General features: G+C 40.7%; 2 protein-coding genes and 1 pseudogene across 3 annotated transcripts in view; 1 reads left to right on the top strand and 2 right to left on the bottom strand.

The window, feature by feature from the left end:
- Hormad1 (HORMA domain containing 1) overlaps positions 1 to 6,105 on the bottom strand; it is a 30,957-nt gene extending 24,852 nt beyond the window's left edge. Inside the window, exons 1-2 of the mRNA XM_020155750.2 lie at positions 5,132 to 6,105; positions 4,937 to 5,029 (exon numbers count right to left, since the gene is read on the bottom strand). Of these exons, the coding sequence (XP_020011339.1) occupies positions 4,937 to 4,952 (16 nt within the window). The 5' untranslated portion in view covers positions 4,953 to 5,029; positions 5,132 to 6,105. The remainder of the gene's footprint in view (positions 1 to 4,936; positions 5,030 to 5,131) is intronic.
- Positions 2,016 to 17,687, bottom strand: part of Ctss (cathepsin S) — a 33,059-nt gene continuing 17,387 nt past the window's right edge. The window contains exons 7-8 of one of the 2 annotated variants that reach the window (XM_074048182.1): positions 16,501 to 16,603; positions 2,016 to 5,029 (exon numbers count right to left, since the gene is read on the bottom strand). In XM_074048182.1, the coding sequence (XP_073904283.1) occupies positions 4,999 to 5,029; positions 16,501 to 16,603 (134 nt within the window). In that variant the 3' untranslated portion in view covers positions 2,016 to 4,998. Of the gene's footprint in view, positions 5,030 to 6,240; positions 6,865 to 16,500; positions 16,604 to 17,687 lie in introns of those variants that run through there. The other variant, XM_020155810.2, reaches the window with a different exon arrangement.
- On the top strand, positions 8,584 to 8,926 carry LOC109681202 (NADH dehydrogenase [ubiquinone] iron-sulfur protein 6, mitochondrial pseudogene; annotated as a pseudogene).

The raw sequence follows: 17,687 nt of genomic DNA, 5'->3' as shown, positions 1-17,687 counted from the left end.
CTTTTTTAGGAAAGAAGGGTGGGGGAAGGTAACAGTGATCCTCCTGCTTCTGCTGTTTTCTCAGATTCTTTTAGCTTAAAATATTCAGTATGCCACGGTGTCATTTTTTGAGGCTAACACTCTATGAACACCCCATCAATTACCTCTAACTGAAACTAAGCATTTTTTTTCAATCCTGAACATAGTTCATAAGCCTCAGTAAGGTTAGCAATACTTTCGATTTTATCATTGAAAGAAAACCTAGATATTTCATATCACATTACAATTTTTTTTGCTTTTTTAAAAATTTTGTGATACTAGGGCTTGCACTCAGCATCTATACCTTGAGCCACTCTACCAGTCCTTTTCTGTGATGAGGTTTTTCAAGATAAGGTCTTGTGAACTGTTTTTGCCCTGGCTGGCTTCAAACCGCGATCCTCCTGATCTCTCCCTCCTGAGTAGCTAAGCTTATGGATGTAAGCCACCAGTGCCTGGCTTGTTTTTGTTTTTTTGAGACAGAGACTCCCTATATATCTCAGGCTATTCTGAACTCACTGTGTGTCCCAAGTTGGCCTCAAATTTGCATCCAAAATGAACTTTCTCATGGAGGTATAATACTTACCTAAGAACAACTTGAAAAAAATGATATGTGGCAATGATAGAAATTTGAAATGACAGATTTATTAAACATCTGTAAGCTATTGTTAGGAAAAACACCACTCACAAAGAAAGCTCACAAGAAAAGTCTCACGTCCATAGAGTAAAGTTTAATGGCAGGCCTAAACTGCCAGGCTGGACAGGGAAAAGATGGTGCAGCAGCGATTCTGGGCAAGGGGTGGCTTTTATAGAAGGGGGAGGTTAAGGAAGTTAGTGCATGTACGGTAGTCTCTGGTAGGGGTGGGGCTGTCTTAGAGCGTGGGCATTTGTTAAGGGCAGGGCTGTCCTTGGAAGTTTCTCAAGTGAGGTCTGAGGATAAAATGGCAGCTGATTTATAAATGGCGACATTATTGTTCTATCATTCCCACATTTTTTCTTTAATAATAAGGAGGGTAGGGGCTGAGAATCAGGAATTGTGGTGAAGCATCGATCTCTTTAGATACTTCCTGCTGGCAGGGGGGCACTGTATGGGGCAAGATCCTCAGACTTGTGGCATCCTGGTAGGGGCCCTCAGAGCAGTTCTCCAGACAGTTTTGGAGAGGTTGGTATCCCTGGAGGTACAACTGGTTAAACTTTTGATTAGCAGTTGCAGACATGCAGTGTGATACAAGGGAGGAAGCTTAAGAATAGGAGAGCAAGAACACAGGCATTAGGATGGGCATTGGCCAGGAGAACCACTGTGAAATGTTCTTCCCTAGACAATTCCAAGAGTCTTCCAACTCCCTTCTCCATTTTTCTAACTGTTCCTTGAGAAGTGCTGCCACTGGGGGAGCCCATTGAGCTTGACAGCAGTGGGTATCATGAGAATGACCAGATGAGGGCTGATCCACCGAAGTCCCAATGGAGAGGGTAGAAGATCCTTTAAGAGAACAAGATGCCCTGGTTTAACAGAAATTGTTATAGGGTGGGCAGGATCTGGTCTGCATGCTCTCTGAGAAGTTCCCTGAGAAGGTTAAGGTAAGGCAGGTAGTCAGCCAGAGGAGCAGGGTCTGTTGGAGTCAAATTTTCTGAGAGAAATGGGTGGCCATACATTATTTAAGACCCAAACAGGAATATTAGGAGGAGCATAAAAGGTGTTTTGCTAAGGCACTGCATACCTAGGGATCTAAATTCTGCAAAATCCTGTAACTCCCAGGAAAGCTCTAAGCTGCCTTATGGTATGGGGGTGGGGGGAGAGGGAAATGGAAGATTGGGTTGATGCATTCATGACTCAAGGAGTGAGTCTGTCCCTTTAAGGCCACACCTAGGTAGGTGACCTGTGGGAGGCAGGGACTGTCAGGATTTGAATGTAACACTCTTGGATAAAAGAGAGCTCTAGCTCATTTTTTATATAATTTTGTAAATGTTTGTACCATATTTAGATAAAATATAGACACAACACTGTTATAAGGTTTTTATTTAAGACACATAACCAAATATGTAAGTGAACTCTGATTTAGTAGTACTTAAAGCTTGACAAGATCAGCAGAAAACACAGATAATTTCTTTGATAAAATCTTTCTCTGTAATCATTTTTTGTAGATGTTACTCAGAGAAGAACAATATTAAGATAACCTTGTTATTTTATAGACATAGAGGACTTGATTTTAGTTTGACATGACCCTAAAAATCTTTTAGGCAACTCTTAGATTATACTCAACTTTAACTTAATTACACATCGAAGCTTTTTATTATACACTTTTAAAACTTACTCAGACCTTTATATAACATACTAAACCCTTTGATGGCTTGTCCTTATCCCTCCTATTTGCACACTGTGGAATCTATTTGTTCCTGAAGGAGGGGGCAGCAGAGCTAGCTGCCTGGGGGGAGGAGAATTTGAGCATTTAGTTGAGATAGTAAATCTCATCTCAGCAGAGGCACTGGAGTTTCAGGAACTATGAGGAAAGAGTGACAGAAGAGGAGGTCTCCCCAAGAGCAGGTCAGAGGCTAGGTAAAATAGTGCACTAGGGGCTGGCCAGATTTGCCCTGAATGATAAACTTGTCATTGGACTGGGGACCAGGAGAGAACGGTAAGACAGAGAAATGAGCTCCACTGTCTAGCTGGAAAATGATCTTTTGTTTTTTCTGCCACAACGGCTACCATGAGGCTCCTCAACATCGATGCCAAGAAGTGGAGCATGGACAGGAGGCTGGGACCCATCAATCCATAGGAGGTGGCCTCCTGTCCACCATGGTAGCAAACTCGAGATGTAGGCCCCAGTCAGGTGGGGGTAGCAATGAGGTCATGTCTCTTAGTATACAGACATGGCTAGTTGTATTAGTTGATCCAATGACTTTTCTCTTTAAGCCACAGACTGAGTTTTCCACAAATATCTGGGGCTGACTGTTAGAAATTTATCTTTGAGGAGAACCTCTCTCATCTGTGACTCTGGGTCCACCGTGGTATGCTTTCTGATAGCATCCTTAAGATGCTGTAGAAAGGTAAGGGGATTTTCTTCAGGGTGTTGCTGTAAAGTTGTTATTTCACATTGACACCTGACACTCTGGAGAGCAGGTCTCTGAACTGTTCTGGGCCTCAGTTTCCTCACTTGAAGAATGAGGGATCTGGTCTAGGTTAAACTACTTTCTTCCACTATGAGATGGCTGAAGTGATATTAATACCACTTATCTTTATCATTTTTTTTGATTTAGCAATGCTGGGGGATTGAACCCAGGGCTTTGCACATGCTGGGCAGACATTCTCCCACTGAGCTACTTCCTCAGCCCCAAATATCTTTTTTTGCCTTTGGCTGTACTGGATTTGAACTCAGGGCTTTATGCCTGCAAAGTGGCACTCTACTGCTTGAGCCATATCATCAGCCCCTTTTGGTGTGGATCTGTTAAAGGGACTGCCTGTGCCCCTGTAGATAGGCACATTTATTCCCTCATTTCCAGGTGCCACTAGTATTGGGGCTCATTGTAAATGGTAATCATTTTTAGCCTGAGTGGCCTGGGCCAGAACCCATTGCTTTTCTAATGAGACAAGAGTCTGGTCTAGTAGAAGCATAATATCCTTTCATGTCTAATGAAAGGTTTGGATCACAGAGATAAAGGCTTGAATGTATTTGTTTGGGCATCAGTACAGCTGTCTAGATGTTTTTTAATTTCCCTTACATCTGATAGCTGGAAGGAGACATAGACTCGCCCTCTTCCTACCACTACCTGTTGAAGGGGGAAGTACCCATTAGGAGTTTCTGAATATTGGGGTGGCTTAGAAGGTAGAAATTTGTATAGGGGAACTCAGTTCACTTTTTTCCCTTTTATAGAAAAGGTCTAATTGGAGTATGGTATTGTAATTTAAGGAACCCTGTGATGGCCACTTCTCTTGGTCACCCAAGGCATACTGCGGCCAGGCCTCAGTACAAAGCTTCCAACATCTACAAGCCAGAAAACTGGAAGGTGCAGGTCCCATCTAGAAAGAACAAAGTGCTAGGATCCTGTCTTTTAGCTAGCAGCAGGCAGCCTCTTTAATAAAGGCTACCTTTTTAACAAAGGAATAAATCACCTGTAAAGTTAGAGAAGGGCATTTAGAGGGCATCCCAGGCCAGTAACATTACCATACAGGACAACTAGTGTTAATATTTGGAGGGAAAAATTTATGTCGAGGCCGAAAGTATAGAAAGTTTTAAATGAGAAGTTTAGAGACCACAGTATGTGCTTTTTCTGGGACTATAACCTTGAGCTAACAATTGGCTTACAAGGGCTGGGCCTGGTGCCCCAAGGTGTGAGGTGGAGCTAGCAGCAGGGCTTGCGCAAGGCGCCATTCCCCCCCCAACCACCACATACACCCGGGACAAACGACCCTGTCTGTCTAGGTCTGATCCTGCATCCTGTCGCCCCTCCCCCCTTCCTGTGTACTTTATGCACGTTTATTCTAGGGGAAGTGGCAGCGGGCCGCAGCCATTGCCATGTGCACTGGTGGCCTAGGATGTGTGTTGGGTTGGCCTATGGATTCTCTTAGCTATGGCAGGCGTTCCCACCATACATGAACTTGCCTATTTGCTTTCCCTCCTCCCCTTGAGGGAGCGGAGTTGGGGCATTAGCGTGGCAGCTGCAGTTTTTTTTTGTAAGCACTTTTTGTAAAGCAGCTGATTTAAAGTTACTTTAGACCGAGAAGCCTGGCAAACTAGTTGGAATAACTTAAGTCATAAGGTACCATGCTACAAGTTTTTCATGGGAGGCAGGTTCCCAGTAAGCCCAGGGAGGGAAAGGCAGACAGAGACAAAGGACACATGGTGAGACCGTGGAGGAAGAAGAAAAGGTGTCCTGACATCTTAAGTAAGGAGGGGAAGGCAGAGCCTGGAGGCATGACACACACCTTTGGGATTAGCCATCACCTGTGTCTCTAGGTCGCTCCCATTGACTGGTACTGGAACACTTTCAGCAACATGAAATCTCCATTCTCCAGCCACTGTCTCAGGAAAAAAAGGGGCATTAGACAGGGGGCGGAAAGAGAAGCAGTCATCAGATGCCATAATCAAACAGGACTCCCACAACATAGCATGACGTGTACCTGAATAAACTCCGGGTTTGGTCTCAGTCCACAGGGAGGGAACATGAGCTCCCCGGAGCCGGAATTGCCATTAGGCCAGAGTTGGCAAGGAGTGGTTGGTGTGGCACCATGATGGAAAAGTCCTTCAGGGAGATAGGAAGAGACAGGCAGCCTGAGCAGCACAAGAAGTCTGCTTACATGGGGAAGGAGGAGGTTCGGGAGAGGAATTGGTTGATTCAGAAACTGGTTTAGAGGCTAATAGCATCTGTGCAAGGGAACAGGAAGTGCAGAAGGAGGGTTTAGTGTGGAGAAAGGAAAAGGATTGGGTATAGGGTATTTCCTTCTATTTACCAGCATGCTCATGGAAATTGTGTAAGTCCCTTAAAATATTGGGATTGAAAGTGCCATTAAGTGGCCATTTGGAGGCACTGTCTAATGGGTATTGAGGCCAGGCCTGACTACAGAGAAAAATGAGCTTTTGTGGCTTAAGATCAGGTGTTAGGTAGAGGGGCCCAAGGTTGGCCAGGAGACATCCCAATGGGGAGTCTGAAGGAATTTGGGATGGTCCAACTCCCATGGTGAGGCCTGACCTGAGGAGAGATATGGTGAGTGTCCCCAAAATATCAGGTCGTCGAGAGAGAGAGAGAGAGAGAGAGAGAGGGAGAGAGAGAGAGAGAGAGTAGATGTGGAGTACCCAGAGGGAACGTCTTCACCATGGGGGTCCATGGTTCTTAGTGGGGAACCCGGTTCCCAGGGACGGGAGCGAGCCAAGACCTAGTGCTAGGATTTCGAGGAAATGGGAAAGAGATCACGGCTCTGCATGTGAGAAGGAGTCACTGAGAGAGGACCTTGAGGGAAGATTGGCCGGTGGTGGATGGCAATTGGAGGCACACTGGGGTGGAGGAAATTCCCTGTGAGCTGTGAGAGAGTGGTGTTTTCTAGGATTGGGGGTTCCGGCAAAGCAGCTCAGATCCCAGAGGAAGGGAATGGGAGTTGAGAGAGAGAGAGAGAGGGATGGGGTGGGGGAGGCTGGAAGAGCAAGGTCAATGCCAGGAGTGCACCCCAATCCAAGTCACAGCACCAAATGTTAGGAAAAACGCCGCTCACAAAGAAAGCTCACAAGAAAAGTCTCATGTCCAAGAGCAAAGTTTAATGGCAGGCCCAAACTGCCAGGCTGGCTGGGGAAAAGATGGTGCAGCAGTGATTCTGGGCCAGGCATTGCTTTTATAGAAGGGGGAGATTGAGGAAGTTAGCCCATGCACGGTAGTCTCTGGTAGGGGTGGTGCTGTCTTAGAGTGTGGGAATTTGTTAAGGGCGGGGCTGTCCTTGGAAGTTTCTCAAGTGAGGACTGAGGATAAAATGGCTGCTGATTTATAAATGGCGACATTATTGTTCTATCAGCTATCATGTTACAAATGGTTATTAGGAAGCTTAAAAAGACAGTGTAAAATAAAACAATGATAAACACAATAATACAGTTATATCTACAGTACATTATTAGTTTACTTTGTAAACTTTTTCAGAGATATGCAAACTATTTTCTATTTAGTATGGTTTAATATACATTGATTATGACACATTTATTTCTTCTGGATACAGAAGGTAAAATTAAGAGAACAGTTCATCTTATTGGTTTGTAAAATGAAGAACTCCTTTACATATCTGGGTAAGAGCAATAACTAGCAATTCCACAATGATTTTTACTATTTCTTGCCATTCGAATATATCCTTGTTCACCAAAGTGGAGGCCCCAGCTTTAGGAAAAAAAAAACACAAAATTATAAATTAATACAATAAAATATCAGCTTTTTTTTTTTTTGATGTAATCAGTTTGATCTCAGGGCTTCATGCTTGCAAAACAGGCACTCTATTGCTTGAACCACACCTCCAGCCCATCCATTTTGCTTTGGTTATTTGGGGGTGATGTCCCACAAATTATTTGCCCAGGCTAGCCTTGTGCTTTGATCCTTCAATCTTGGCCTCCCAAGTAGCTAGGATTATAGGCGTGACCACTAGTGCCTGGCTTCATATCAACTTTTTATCTCTTTGTTCTAAAGTGATTTCATATGAAACACTATAAAACAAAATTGGGGGAGGGGGCTGTCTTAAATTCCTAAATTGGCTAAATTACCTGGGGAAATTATTACACTACCACTTGAACCACACTCCCAGTCCTTTTTTGCTTTAGTTATTTTTCAGATAGAGTCTTACATTTTTGTCTTGCAGACCATTAGCCTCCTATCTATGTTTCCTGTGTATCTGGGACCATGTTGCATTAGTCACATGCCAGCACTGCCCAGCTGAGATGGGTTGAGATGGGATCTCATTAACTTTTTCCCCAGGCTAAGCCTTGAACCTTGATGCTCTTGATCACAGCCTCCCAAGTAATTAGGATTACAGGCATGAGCCACTAGTACCTGACTTATTTTAAGCAATTTTCAGTCTAGTTTGGAAGGTTTTAGTTCTGTAGTGTTAAATAGACATAATACCTAAGAAAGACAATGTAAGGTCCATTCCAGTCCTTTAATGCTCCTGCTTTGTAAATATTATTGGTATATTGTAAATATTATTTATAAGACTCCACTTCTAAATGGTTTTGCACAATACAATCATAGGTAAGATTTTCTAACAGACTTAAAATCCTCTAGAGAACATCTTTTAAGAATCATTTTTGAGTGACTACTATGAAAATGTCATAGGACAAGGAATTCTACAGTAAATGATAAACAATGCAGTTCTGAACATCTGGAAATGGATAGGACTTTATCATAATTAAAGCTGTCAAGAAAATAGAGTATGCTATTTTATGAGGAGGTAAACTCCCTGACACTGGAAGTTTTCAAACTTGTGTAACTTGTCAGAAATGTTACAGAGTGATTCCTGGATCAGAAAATAGAAGCTGGGCACCCTTGGCTCATGGCTGGGAGGCAGAGATCAGGAGGAATGCAGTTCTCAAGACCTAATACAAAAAAGGGCTGGTGGAGTGTTTCAAGTGGTAGTGTGCCTGCTTAGTAAGAATGAAGACCTGAGTTCGAACCCCAGTGCTGCCAAAAAAAATTAAAAAGAAATTAGTTAGATGAAACCAATTGTTTATTCATTTTTTGATTCCATAGATGTAGAGGATTTAAACATTTTTTTCAGACTGATATGAACTAATTTTTTAATTAGCATGTTTGGATATAAGGATTATGAACTATTTATTATCACCATGTTGTTAAAGAAATGACATTTAACACCAAAACAAACAAACAAACAAAAAAAAGATAGAATCTTAAACTTAAGGATAGACATTTGAGTCAAATAAATTTAGATTTATGAAAACCTCTGAAGTTATGATTCTGAGATTTTGTAATTTTTAGTTATACATAATTATTATATGAGGCAGAATTCATTAAGTGCTATAACTAGGATACAAATAAAAGCATGAAACTGAGAAAATTCTTAGTGTGGTTGGAGGGCAATGAAAAATTACAATGGTGGCGGTGGCCTCCTGCTGGCTGCTGATTCTGCCCCAGGCTGCGTGGGGCTTCAGGCTGCAGGTGGCACCAAGTAGGGAGAAGGTCATGAACACCAGCCAGGTCTATGATGATAAAGACTACAGGAGAATTCAGTTTTAGGTCGTCAGAAAGAGGTGAGTAAAAACTTTGCCACTGATTTTATAGCAGAGCAACCTGTGAGTGAGGTGGACCATCCAAGGATATCCTGCGATAGTGGTGGGGGTGCTCTGGGCCACCCCAAGGTGTAAACTTGGACAAAGAAACAAAAACGGGGACATGTGGCTACTGTGCCCTGCAGTTCAAGCAGCACTGTCACTAGTATGGGCCGCACCCTGGCATCTGCATGGATGGAAACATATTCACGTGGGCATGCCGCAAGGGCCACCACTCTGTGAATGGTGTGTGTTCCTAGTGCTGAATAAAGGGTGGCCCCACCGCAAAGAAAAAAAAAAAGAGTTGAAAGGAAAATGGTATAATTTAATGGTGTAGTTGAAAAGAAAATGCTCTAAGGGGTCTTAAATATTCTATGTATCAACCCTATATGGACATTTTCCTTTTCATTTATTTATTTATCTATTTATTTTGCTGTACTGGAGTTTGAACTCAGGGCCTACAACTTAAGCCACTCCATCAGCCCTTTTTTATGATAGATTTTTTTCGAGATAGGTCTTACCAACTATTTCCTGGGGTTGGCTTTGAACCTCAATCCTCCTGATCTCTGCCTCCTGAGTAGCTAGGATTATAAGTGTGAGACACCAGGCCCTGGGCTCCACACAGTTTTCTGCTCCCATCTTAGTTCTCTTTGGCTTTATGACCCTCCTATTGTCGTGATCTTCTGGTCTTTCTGGTCACTCCTCAGATTCTTTCTTGGGTCCCTTTTGTTGTTCCTTTCACTTACTTGCCACTCTTTAGCTTAAAAACCTTTCATGGGTCTCCAGTTCCATTCATGGGATGGAGAGGGGTGGTTGAGTTGCTGGGGATGGAACCCAGGGCCCTAAGCATGCTAGGCAGGTGCTTTACCTTTTGAGCCACATCCCCAGAGTCTTGCTAATTTCTTTAAAAGAATGCAACTGATTAAAACTCTTAATTTGAGGACAAATTCTTGTCTTATGACTTGTACAAAATGAATCCTTTGGGGAACCTAGAATTCTTATGCATGGTCAGTCTTTCCTTGTTAGGACTTAGTGTTAGCAACAGCTGTGGTCTTTTGTCATTTGGCTCCACTCTATATCACATCTTTGTCTAACAGGCACCCAAGACTACAACCCTTAGCAAAGTACATACAGTTCCCTCAACTCATTTCTTTTTCTTACCTCTGTTCTTTTGCTCATTTAGCTTTCTTGGCTCTGATTGTCCTTCTGCACCTGGCTAACTCTGCCTAGTCCTTTAATATTTAGTCAAATAGCCTAGCTTAAAAGGCCTTCCCTGACTAGGCAAGGCTAACTACTGGTCTTCTATTCTTCCACTGCAACCAAAGCATGCCCTGCCTAAGCATTTATCACACTTGGTTGCTGTGGTCTGTACATGCACCTTACCTATTCCCTTGACATTATTAGGCTGTGAGTATCTTGAGAGGGCTGGAGGAGTGACTCAGGTGGTAGAGCACCCACTAGCAAGCATGAAGCCCTGAGTTCAAACCCCAATACACCAAAAAATAAATGTTTCCAAAAAAAAAAAAGTATCTTGAGAGATGGTAGGAAAGTTGTAGTTCTCATTGCCAAATTCCCAGTCCCTGGCACATGGTAGATACTCAATTTATGTTTGCTGAATCAATGTATGAACAAAGGTGCAAGAATGAACAAAATACTATCCTCTTACCTTTAAGAAGTTTACATTCTAGTGATGGAGCAAGAGTTACAGAAATAGCTATAACACAGGGCATAACAAATTTATAAAGCATTGCTAAAGTTTAGAATTAGAAATAATTATGAGTTAAATGAATGAATATAGCAGAGGTAGCATTTGAGATAGGTTTTAAAGAATGAATAGGATTTTTATTTTGTTTTGGTTTTGGTGGTACTGGTGTTTGATCTCAGGGCCTCGAGCTTGCAAGGCAGGTGCTCTACCACTAGAGCCACTCTACCAGCCCTTGTTTTGTTTTTTTGAGACAGGGTTTTGCTATGTAGCCCAGGCTAGCCTTGAATTCAAGATCCTCATGCCTCAGCCTCCCAGGTGATTAGGATTTTTCCTTTCTTTTCTTTCTTTTTTTTTTTTTTTGTGGTACTGGGGTTTGAACTCAGGGCCTCATGCTTGCTCAAGGATTTTTTTCTGAACTCAGGACTTAACATTTGCCAAACAGGCACTCTACCACTTGAGTCTTACCTCCAATCCATGAATAGGATTTTTAATGACTTTTTAAACTTTTAAAATATAACTTCTTAAAAGACAATTTTGAAAACATTCAAAGATAGACAAAGACAAACATTTGGTACAACTGAATTATGAATTTGATATTCTTCCTTTTTTTTCTTTTTAACACTATGTAGTTCTGGCTGGCTTCAAACTCACTATGTAGTCCAGGCTTGCTTTGAACTCATGATCCTCCCTTCTCTGCCTCCTGAGATTACAGGAATGTGCCACAACCACTCCCAGCTTCCTTCTGGTTGTTTAGTAGATACATGAGAGATGTTAGACCTACTTTTTTTAACTTAATACTTACATTGCATATAAATTACATATTTATATGTATTTTTCCATTTAAACATATATAAAGTATTTTGTTAAGTTATTAATAATAATCTTAATAATTCTAATTCATGGATTTGATTTCATTATTATTAAATCTTGTTTCTATCGGGCACTCTTGGCTGCTTAAGAGTTTTCACTATTAAAGAATAATAATATAATTTACATAAACTGGGTATGAAGATTTTTCTCATATTTACAATTATTTTCTTTGTATGGATTCCAAGAAGTAAAAATAACAGGACAAAGAATGTGGACACTTATTCATACTGTTAGTCGCTTTCAGGAAGGTTTGTAATGATTTATTCTCCTGCCAGATGGGATGAGACTGCCTGTTTCACTATCTACAGGGGGATTTCTGTAGGCAGCAATGGGCTTCAAAGATATTTCAGAAAGGTTAAACAGCTATACAACGAAACAGAAATGGGTAGATATCTATTAACTTAGGGGATGATAAGAACATGGTTTAGTTTGACCAGAGTGTGAATATGGGTATGGATGTATGAGAATATAATGGAAGAATTACCTAGAACACTGTGTTGGAAGTCAGAAATTTAATTTAATGAAGAAATTTAAGTGCCTGGTTAGGCATTTGGACTTAATTTTGCTAACAATGGTGAAATATTTAGATATTTTTGAGCATGTGTTGACATGACCTATATTTTAGAAAAATATCTCTCAAACTTGGTGGAATAGAATCTGAAGTAGAGTGGGGCTACTGGAAATGGAAAAGAGAAAATCCACATAAAATATGACTCAGAGGCTGACTGGATAAGGCTGTGTAGGAGAGCCCTGTGAGGGAGAGAAAGGGGAGCCCAAATTGATGCCAAGTCTTTAATAATCTGAAGATGGTGATACATACCCATAATAGGCAATGATTTTCCATTGAGCATGTTCTAAAGTCCTTTTTGGGGATAGGAGATGAAGGGAGAGTTGGGATGTAGGGAGACAAGGAATTTTTACAACTGTTGTGTGTGAAAGTGCTTGTGTATGTTGAGTGGGTAGGGAATTTGGATTTTTCAGCACAGTTGCTACGTTGGAAGTTGGACAGAAAGTCTGTTGCATAGCAGAGAGGTCATTTGTAGAGATTATAAGCCAGGAATCATCCACATAGTGGCAACAGTTGGAACTCAAGGAGCAGTCCTGAGTTTTCTTTGGTATATCATACCCATAAAAAGGACAGGTAGAAGGAAATAAAATAAAAACAGAGGCTTAAGATGATGTGGTGAAATGAGTCAAGATAATTCCATGTCACAGAAATAAGGGCAGTAAAGCATTTATAAAGCAGAGAAATTTCTGTGCCATTTGTATGTGGTTTTTTCCAACCTTGAACACAACTTCCTCCTCCAAATTAGGACTCCGCTCATCTGAAAGCAGTGCAAATGGTGCCCTCTAGTGGAGCTTTAGGGAGTTAAGCATCTCTTCCTCCCTGGTCCCACAGCCATTTGGACATAGACCACCATTACCATGATGTGTTGCTTTTAAATATATGGAATTCCACTTTGGATTGTGAGCAACTTCAGGACAGGATGATTTCTTATTCATTTTTTTAAATCTCCAGGGCCTAGATAATGGCCGTCACATTGTAGATGCCTAAGGAATGCATAGTGCAGAGAAGAGGTTCTACGCTTCAGCACTAAAATACAGAGATGCGCTTCAGGAAGAGCAGCTTCAATAGAGGAGACAACTTAGAACATTTACTTATGGAGTCCTTTAGGCTGTTGGTAAGATAAGAGGCAAAGTATTGCATTTCTAAAAACTTGTCACTTGCCAGAGGCGGGTCTCAAGTGGTACAGCACCTGCCTAGCAAATTCAAGGCCCTGAGTTCAAACCCCAGGACTGCAAAACACAAACAAGGAAAGAAAGCTGTCATTGGTCCATATCTAAGCTGGTAAATGCCGTGAATGGATTATAAGGAACCACGATATGAATTTCCTCAGCTACTTTCCCAACGGACCATACAAATGTTACCATTTTCTATGTGTGCTACAACATGAAAAAGGCAATAAAATATTGTTTTGTTTATTTATGATTTATACAGTATGTGCTTTCGGTAAAGATTTGAGAGTATTGTGGGTTGAGTTGTGTGTGCCCTCCTAAAATTCATGCTGGAATTATTCCCCCAGGGCCTCAGAATGTGACCTTATTTGGAAATAGGGTCACTGTAGATGTCACTAGTTAAATAAAGATGAGGTACCAGAGGCAATTTCTCATGTCTGTTGTCCTAACTACTCAGGAGCCAGAGATCAGGAGGATCAGGGATCAAGGTCAGCCTGGGTGAAAAGTTTGAAAGACTCCATCTCAATCAATGGCTGGGCAGAGTATTGTGCACCTCTCATCCCAGCTACATGGGAAGTGTAAATAGGATGATCACAGTCTAGGCTGGTTGGACATAAATGTGAGATCCTAGTCAAAAAATAACAAAAGTTGGTCTGGCAGAGTGGCTCAAGTTGTGGAGTGCCTGCCCAGCAAGCATGAGACCCTGAGTTCAAACCCCAACATCACCAAAAAAAATTTTAATACAAAAAATAACAAAAGCAGCCCTGCGCCGGTAGCTCACACCTATAATCCTAGCTACTCAGGAGGCAGAGATCAGGAGGATCTCGGTTCGAAGCCAGCCCCGGGCAATTAATTCCACGAGACCCTATCTCGAAAATACCTAACATAAAAAAGGGCTGGTAGAGTGGCTCAAGGTGTAGGCCCTGAGTTCAAGCCCCAGTACCACTAAATAAATAAATAAATAACAAAAGCAAACAGGGCTGGAGGTATGAGTCAAGTGGTAGAGTGCCTGCCAGGCAATCCCAGAGTTCAAACTCTAGTACTGCAAAAAAAAAAGAAAAAAAAAAGAGGTCCTTAATTTGTCCCTAATCCAATAAGACCAATGTGTTATAAAAAGGAAAAATTGGACAGAGAGTCATGCACACAGGGAGAACACTATGCAAAAATGAAGGCAGAGATGAGGGTGCTGCTTCTACAGGCCAAAAAAAGCCAAAGTTGCCAGCAAACCTTCAGGCTAGGGGAGAGGTATTGAACATTTTCTCTTTTAGGAGGTACTAAGATTTAAACTTAGGGTTTCATGCTTACTAGGCAGGCACTCTACTACTTGAGTCACACCTCCAGCCCTTCTCCCCTTTTTTAAAAATTAACATATTCAATTAAAAAATACTATATATCTAAAGTGTACATTGATGAATAGTACACATTGTGTGATAATAAGCACAAACAAGTTAATGAACACATTCATCACCACCTATGCTATATACAAGATCCCCAGAAATTTTCATCTTACAACTGAAGGTCTGTATCCTTTGGTCAACATTTCCTCTACCCCCGGTCTCTAGCAACCACTATCCCACTCTGTTTCTATGAGTTTGACTTTTTCAGATTCCACGTGTAAGATCATATGGTATTTTTATTTCTGTGTCTGTGAACATTTTCCTCCTCCTTAGCATTACCCTGCTAAGGTTTTGTCTCTGACTTCTAACTTCCAGAATTAGGGGGACACAAATTTCTCTTAAGTTACTAAGTCTGTGTTATTCTGTTATGGCAGGCCCAGGAAACTAACAGAGGAAACTTTAAGTGCTCCACGTGCTTGAAAGTCTCAATTCTTCATATTCCCCCCTTTTCCCTTTAAAATTATATTCCTTTCACTTATGAATTATATATCTGTCAGTTCAATTCATGTATTGGAGGAATGACTAGCTGCCACTAGTACTGTGGTGAGGATAAAAGACATGACACAATCTCTACCTCAAACCATACACAAGGGCTGGAGACTTGGCTCAAGCGATAGAACCCCTGTCTAGCAAGCACAAAGCCCTGACTGAGTTCAAACCCCAGCACTGTCAAAAAAGGAAAAAGACATCAAATGCATATACAAAATATTGGAATGATAGCCAGGTAAACATACAATTTAAATTTAATGTATAAAATGCTGTGATCTAGTATCCATAGCATACTTTGGCAGCATACAAAAGAAGACACTTTATTCATCCCAAGTATTCAGAGATCTTTCTAGAATAGATGATGCCTGAGCTGCTTTTGAAAGCAAAGGAGGAACAAACCAAATGAGGAGAAAGGGTATTATAGACCGAGAGAAAACATAACTAAGAAGATATTCCAGGTAAGACAGTATGACTGTGTAGATGAACTATAATTAAAGTGAAAAGTATGAGATAACAAATGCCAGGAGGCTTGCAAGGCAGGGAAAGACTACAACAGAGAAACCTTGTCTTCTCTACTAGTGAACATTACCTTTACATTGAATGATACCAAGCAGAACAGGAATAAGCCCAGACCAATACTGTGTTAGACAAATCCATTTAGCAACAGTATAAAAGATGGATTTGATGGGTTTGTTTGTTTGTTTTGTGGTATTGGGGTTTGAACTCAGGACCTCATGCTTGCTAGGCAGGGCAGGCGCTCTACCACTTGAGCCACTCCACCAGCACCCCTTGGATTTGAGAGTAAAGGAGACCAGTTAGAAGGTTCAGCAATAATCCAGAAAAGAGATGTCTGAACTAGAGCAGCAACAGAATAAGTGGAAAAAGAACAGAATCAGGAAAAAAAGCATAAGGAAAATTTATTTTGACTTGTTGCTTGATTGGACCTGGAAAGGTGTAGGTTGGCTCCTCAGTGTCTTATTGGTGACTATGTTGTATGATGTTGTCATCTACTGATATGGGAAATTCTGAGGGGCTGGGTGGAAGAGAACTAAATTCCTTGGACATAATGAGTTTGAAGAAATTCAGAATAGGTAAGTAGATATGACCAAATAAGTCTGAAGTTCTGGGCAGATGTTCAAGCTAGAGATAGACTTGATAGCTATATAGATATGGCTAATTTCATAAGAATGGAATTATTGAAAAATATAGACTAAGAAGGACAGTGGGCAGAGGTTGGATCCCTGGGAGGGAAATACCAACATTTAGGGGCTAAACAGAGGAATAGGCATTCATCAGAGGGACTGATAAGGAATAATTAGAGAAGTATTGCACAAGGTAATTATAAAAGCAAAGAGATGAAGGCCAGATAGTAAGTGGAGAAATGGGGGCACTGAGTAATTTAGAATGTCATTTTGCAAGAAGCTATAGATGTTTATCATTGTCAATACCAGGATCATTATCATCACAATCAAAGGGCACATTTGTTGACATTCCCTCAAATTCCTGATTTAATTAAATAGAAATTACTGTGCAAATACATTACCTATTTTTCACAAGCCAGTAGTCTTTCCCATTAGTGTTACCATAGCCAACCACCAGCACACCATGATTCACATTCTGAGTACAGGCTGGGTCATCATAGACACCTGAGAATAAAATTTCATTGCAGAAAAAGAGTGAATACTATATGATAATAAAAGATATTTGAAAGTTCTATTACTTCTTATTAGAGTATTTTGGACATGTGACAAGATTAATTAAAATATCAGGAACATATACACTCATGCTTAAACTATTTAGAGCTCATAATTCTTTGGCATCAAGGCCGCATTTGTCAGTTTTCTTGACAAGTTTAGCATCAATTCAATCACAGTTCCCTCAGAAAACTTCTTTGCTAAGCCATCACCTTTTTCTAATTGTTTTAATCTATATACAGTTATTACATTTCCTTGTATATAATAATAAATTGTTTCATACACTTTTACCCCTTTCTAAATTAAATGTCCTTTAAGGTGAGGTTTCAAATATATATTATAGCTGGGCACCAGTGGCTCATGCCTGTATTCCTAGCTTCATGGGAGGCTGAGATCTAAAAGATCACAATTCAAAGCCAATCTGAGCAACAGTTCATCCATCTCTAAAATAACCAGAGCAAAATGGACTGGTGGTATGGCTCAAGCAGTAGTATGTCTGCAAGTGTTGAAGCCCTCTCTGAGTTCAAACCCTGGATCCCACAAATTAAAATAAAATAAATAAAATAAAATATTATAGTCTTTTACTTTGTATAGTGCAGTATTCTACCTTTAAGCATTACAATTATTATTATTATTATTAATTTTGTGATACTGGGGATTGAATTTAAGGCTTTGAGCTTTCTGACAATGCTCTACCTTTAGTGGGAGCACAGGAAACATGTTATTTAGCTCTATATAATTGTATGTCCTTTTCTAAAAGTGTCACAGTATTAAGTGCCCTCTATACACTGCTGTGATACAGCTATTCTATAGGAGTTAAGATCACAAGCTTAGGAGTCATGTTGAATATGTTTGTTGCTGTTACTATTATTGTTCAAATCCTTTATCTTTAACTGCTACATAGAAACATAAAAGTTGTACATATTTACAGGATACCATGTGATATTTTAGTACATGTATACATTGCCTAATGTATAAATCAAGCTAAACATATCTGTCTCTTTAAATGCTTTTCTTTCATATGAAAACATTTAAA

The sequence above is a fragment of the Castor canadensis genome, chromosome 11 (genome assembly GCF_047511655.1).
Source record: "Castor canadensis chromosome 11, mCasCan1.hap1v2, whole genome shotgun sequence".
Classification (NCBI taxonomy): Eukaryota; Metazoa; Chordata; class Mammalia; order Rodentia; family Castoridae; genus Castor; species Castor canadensis.
This window is presented reverse-complemented; position numbering and strand designations above follow the sequence as displayed.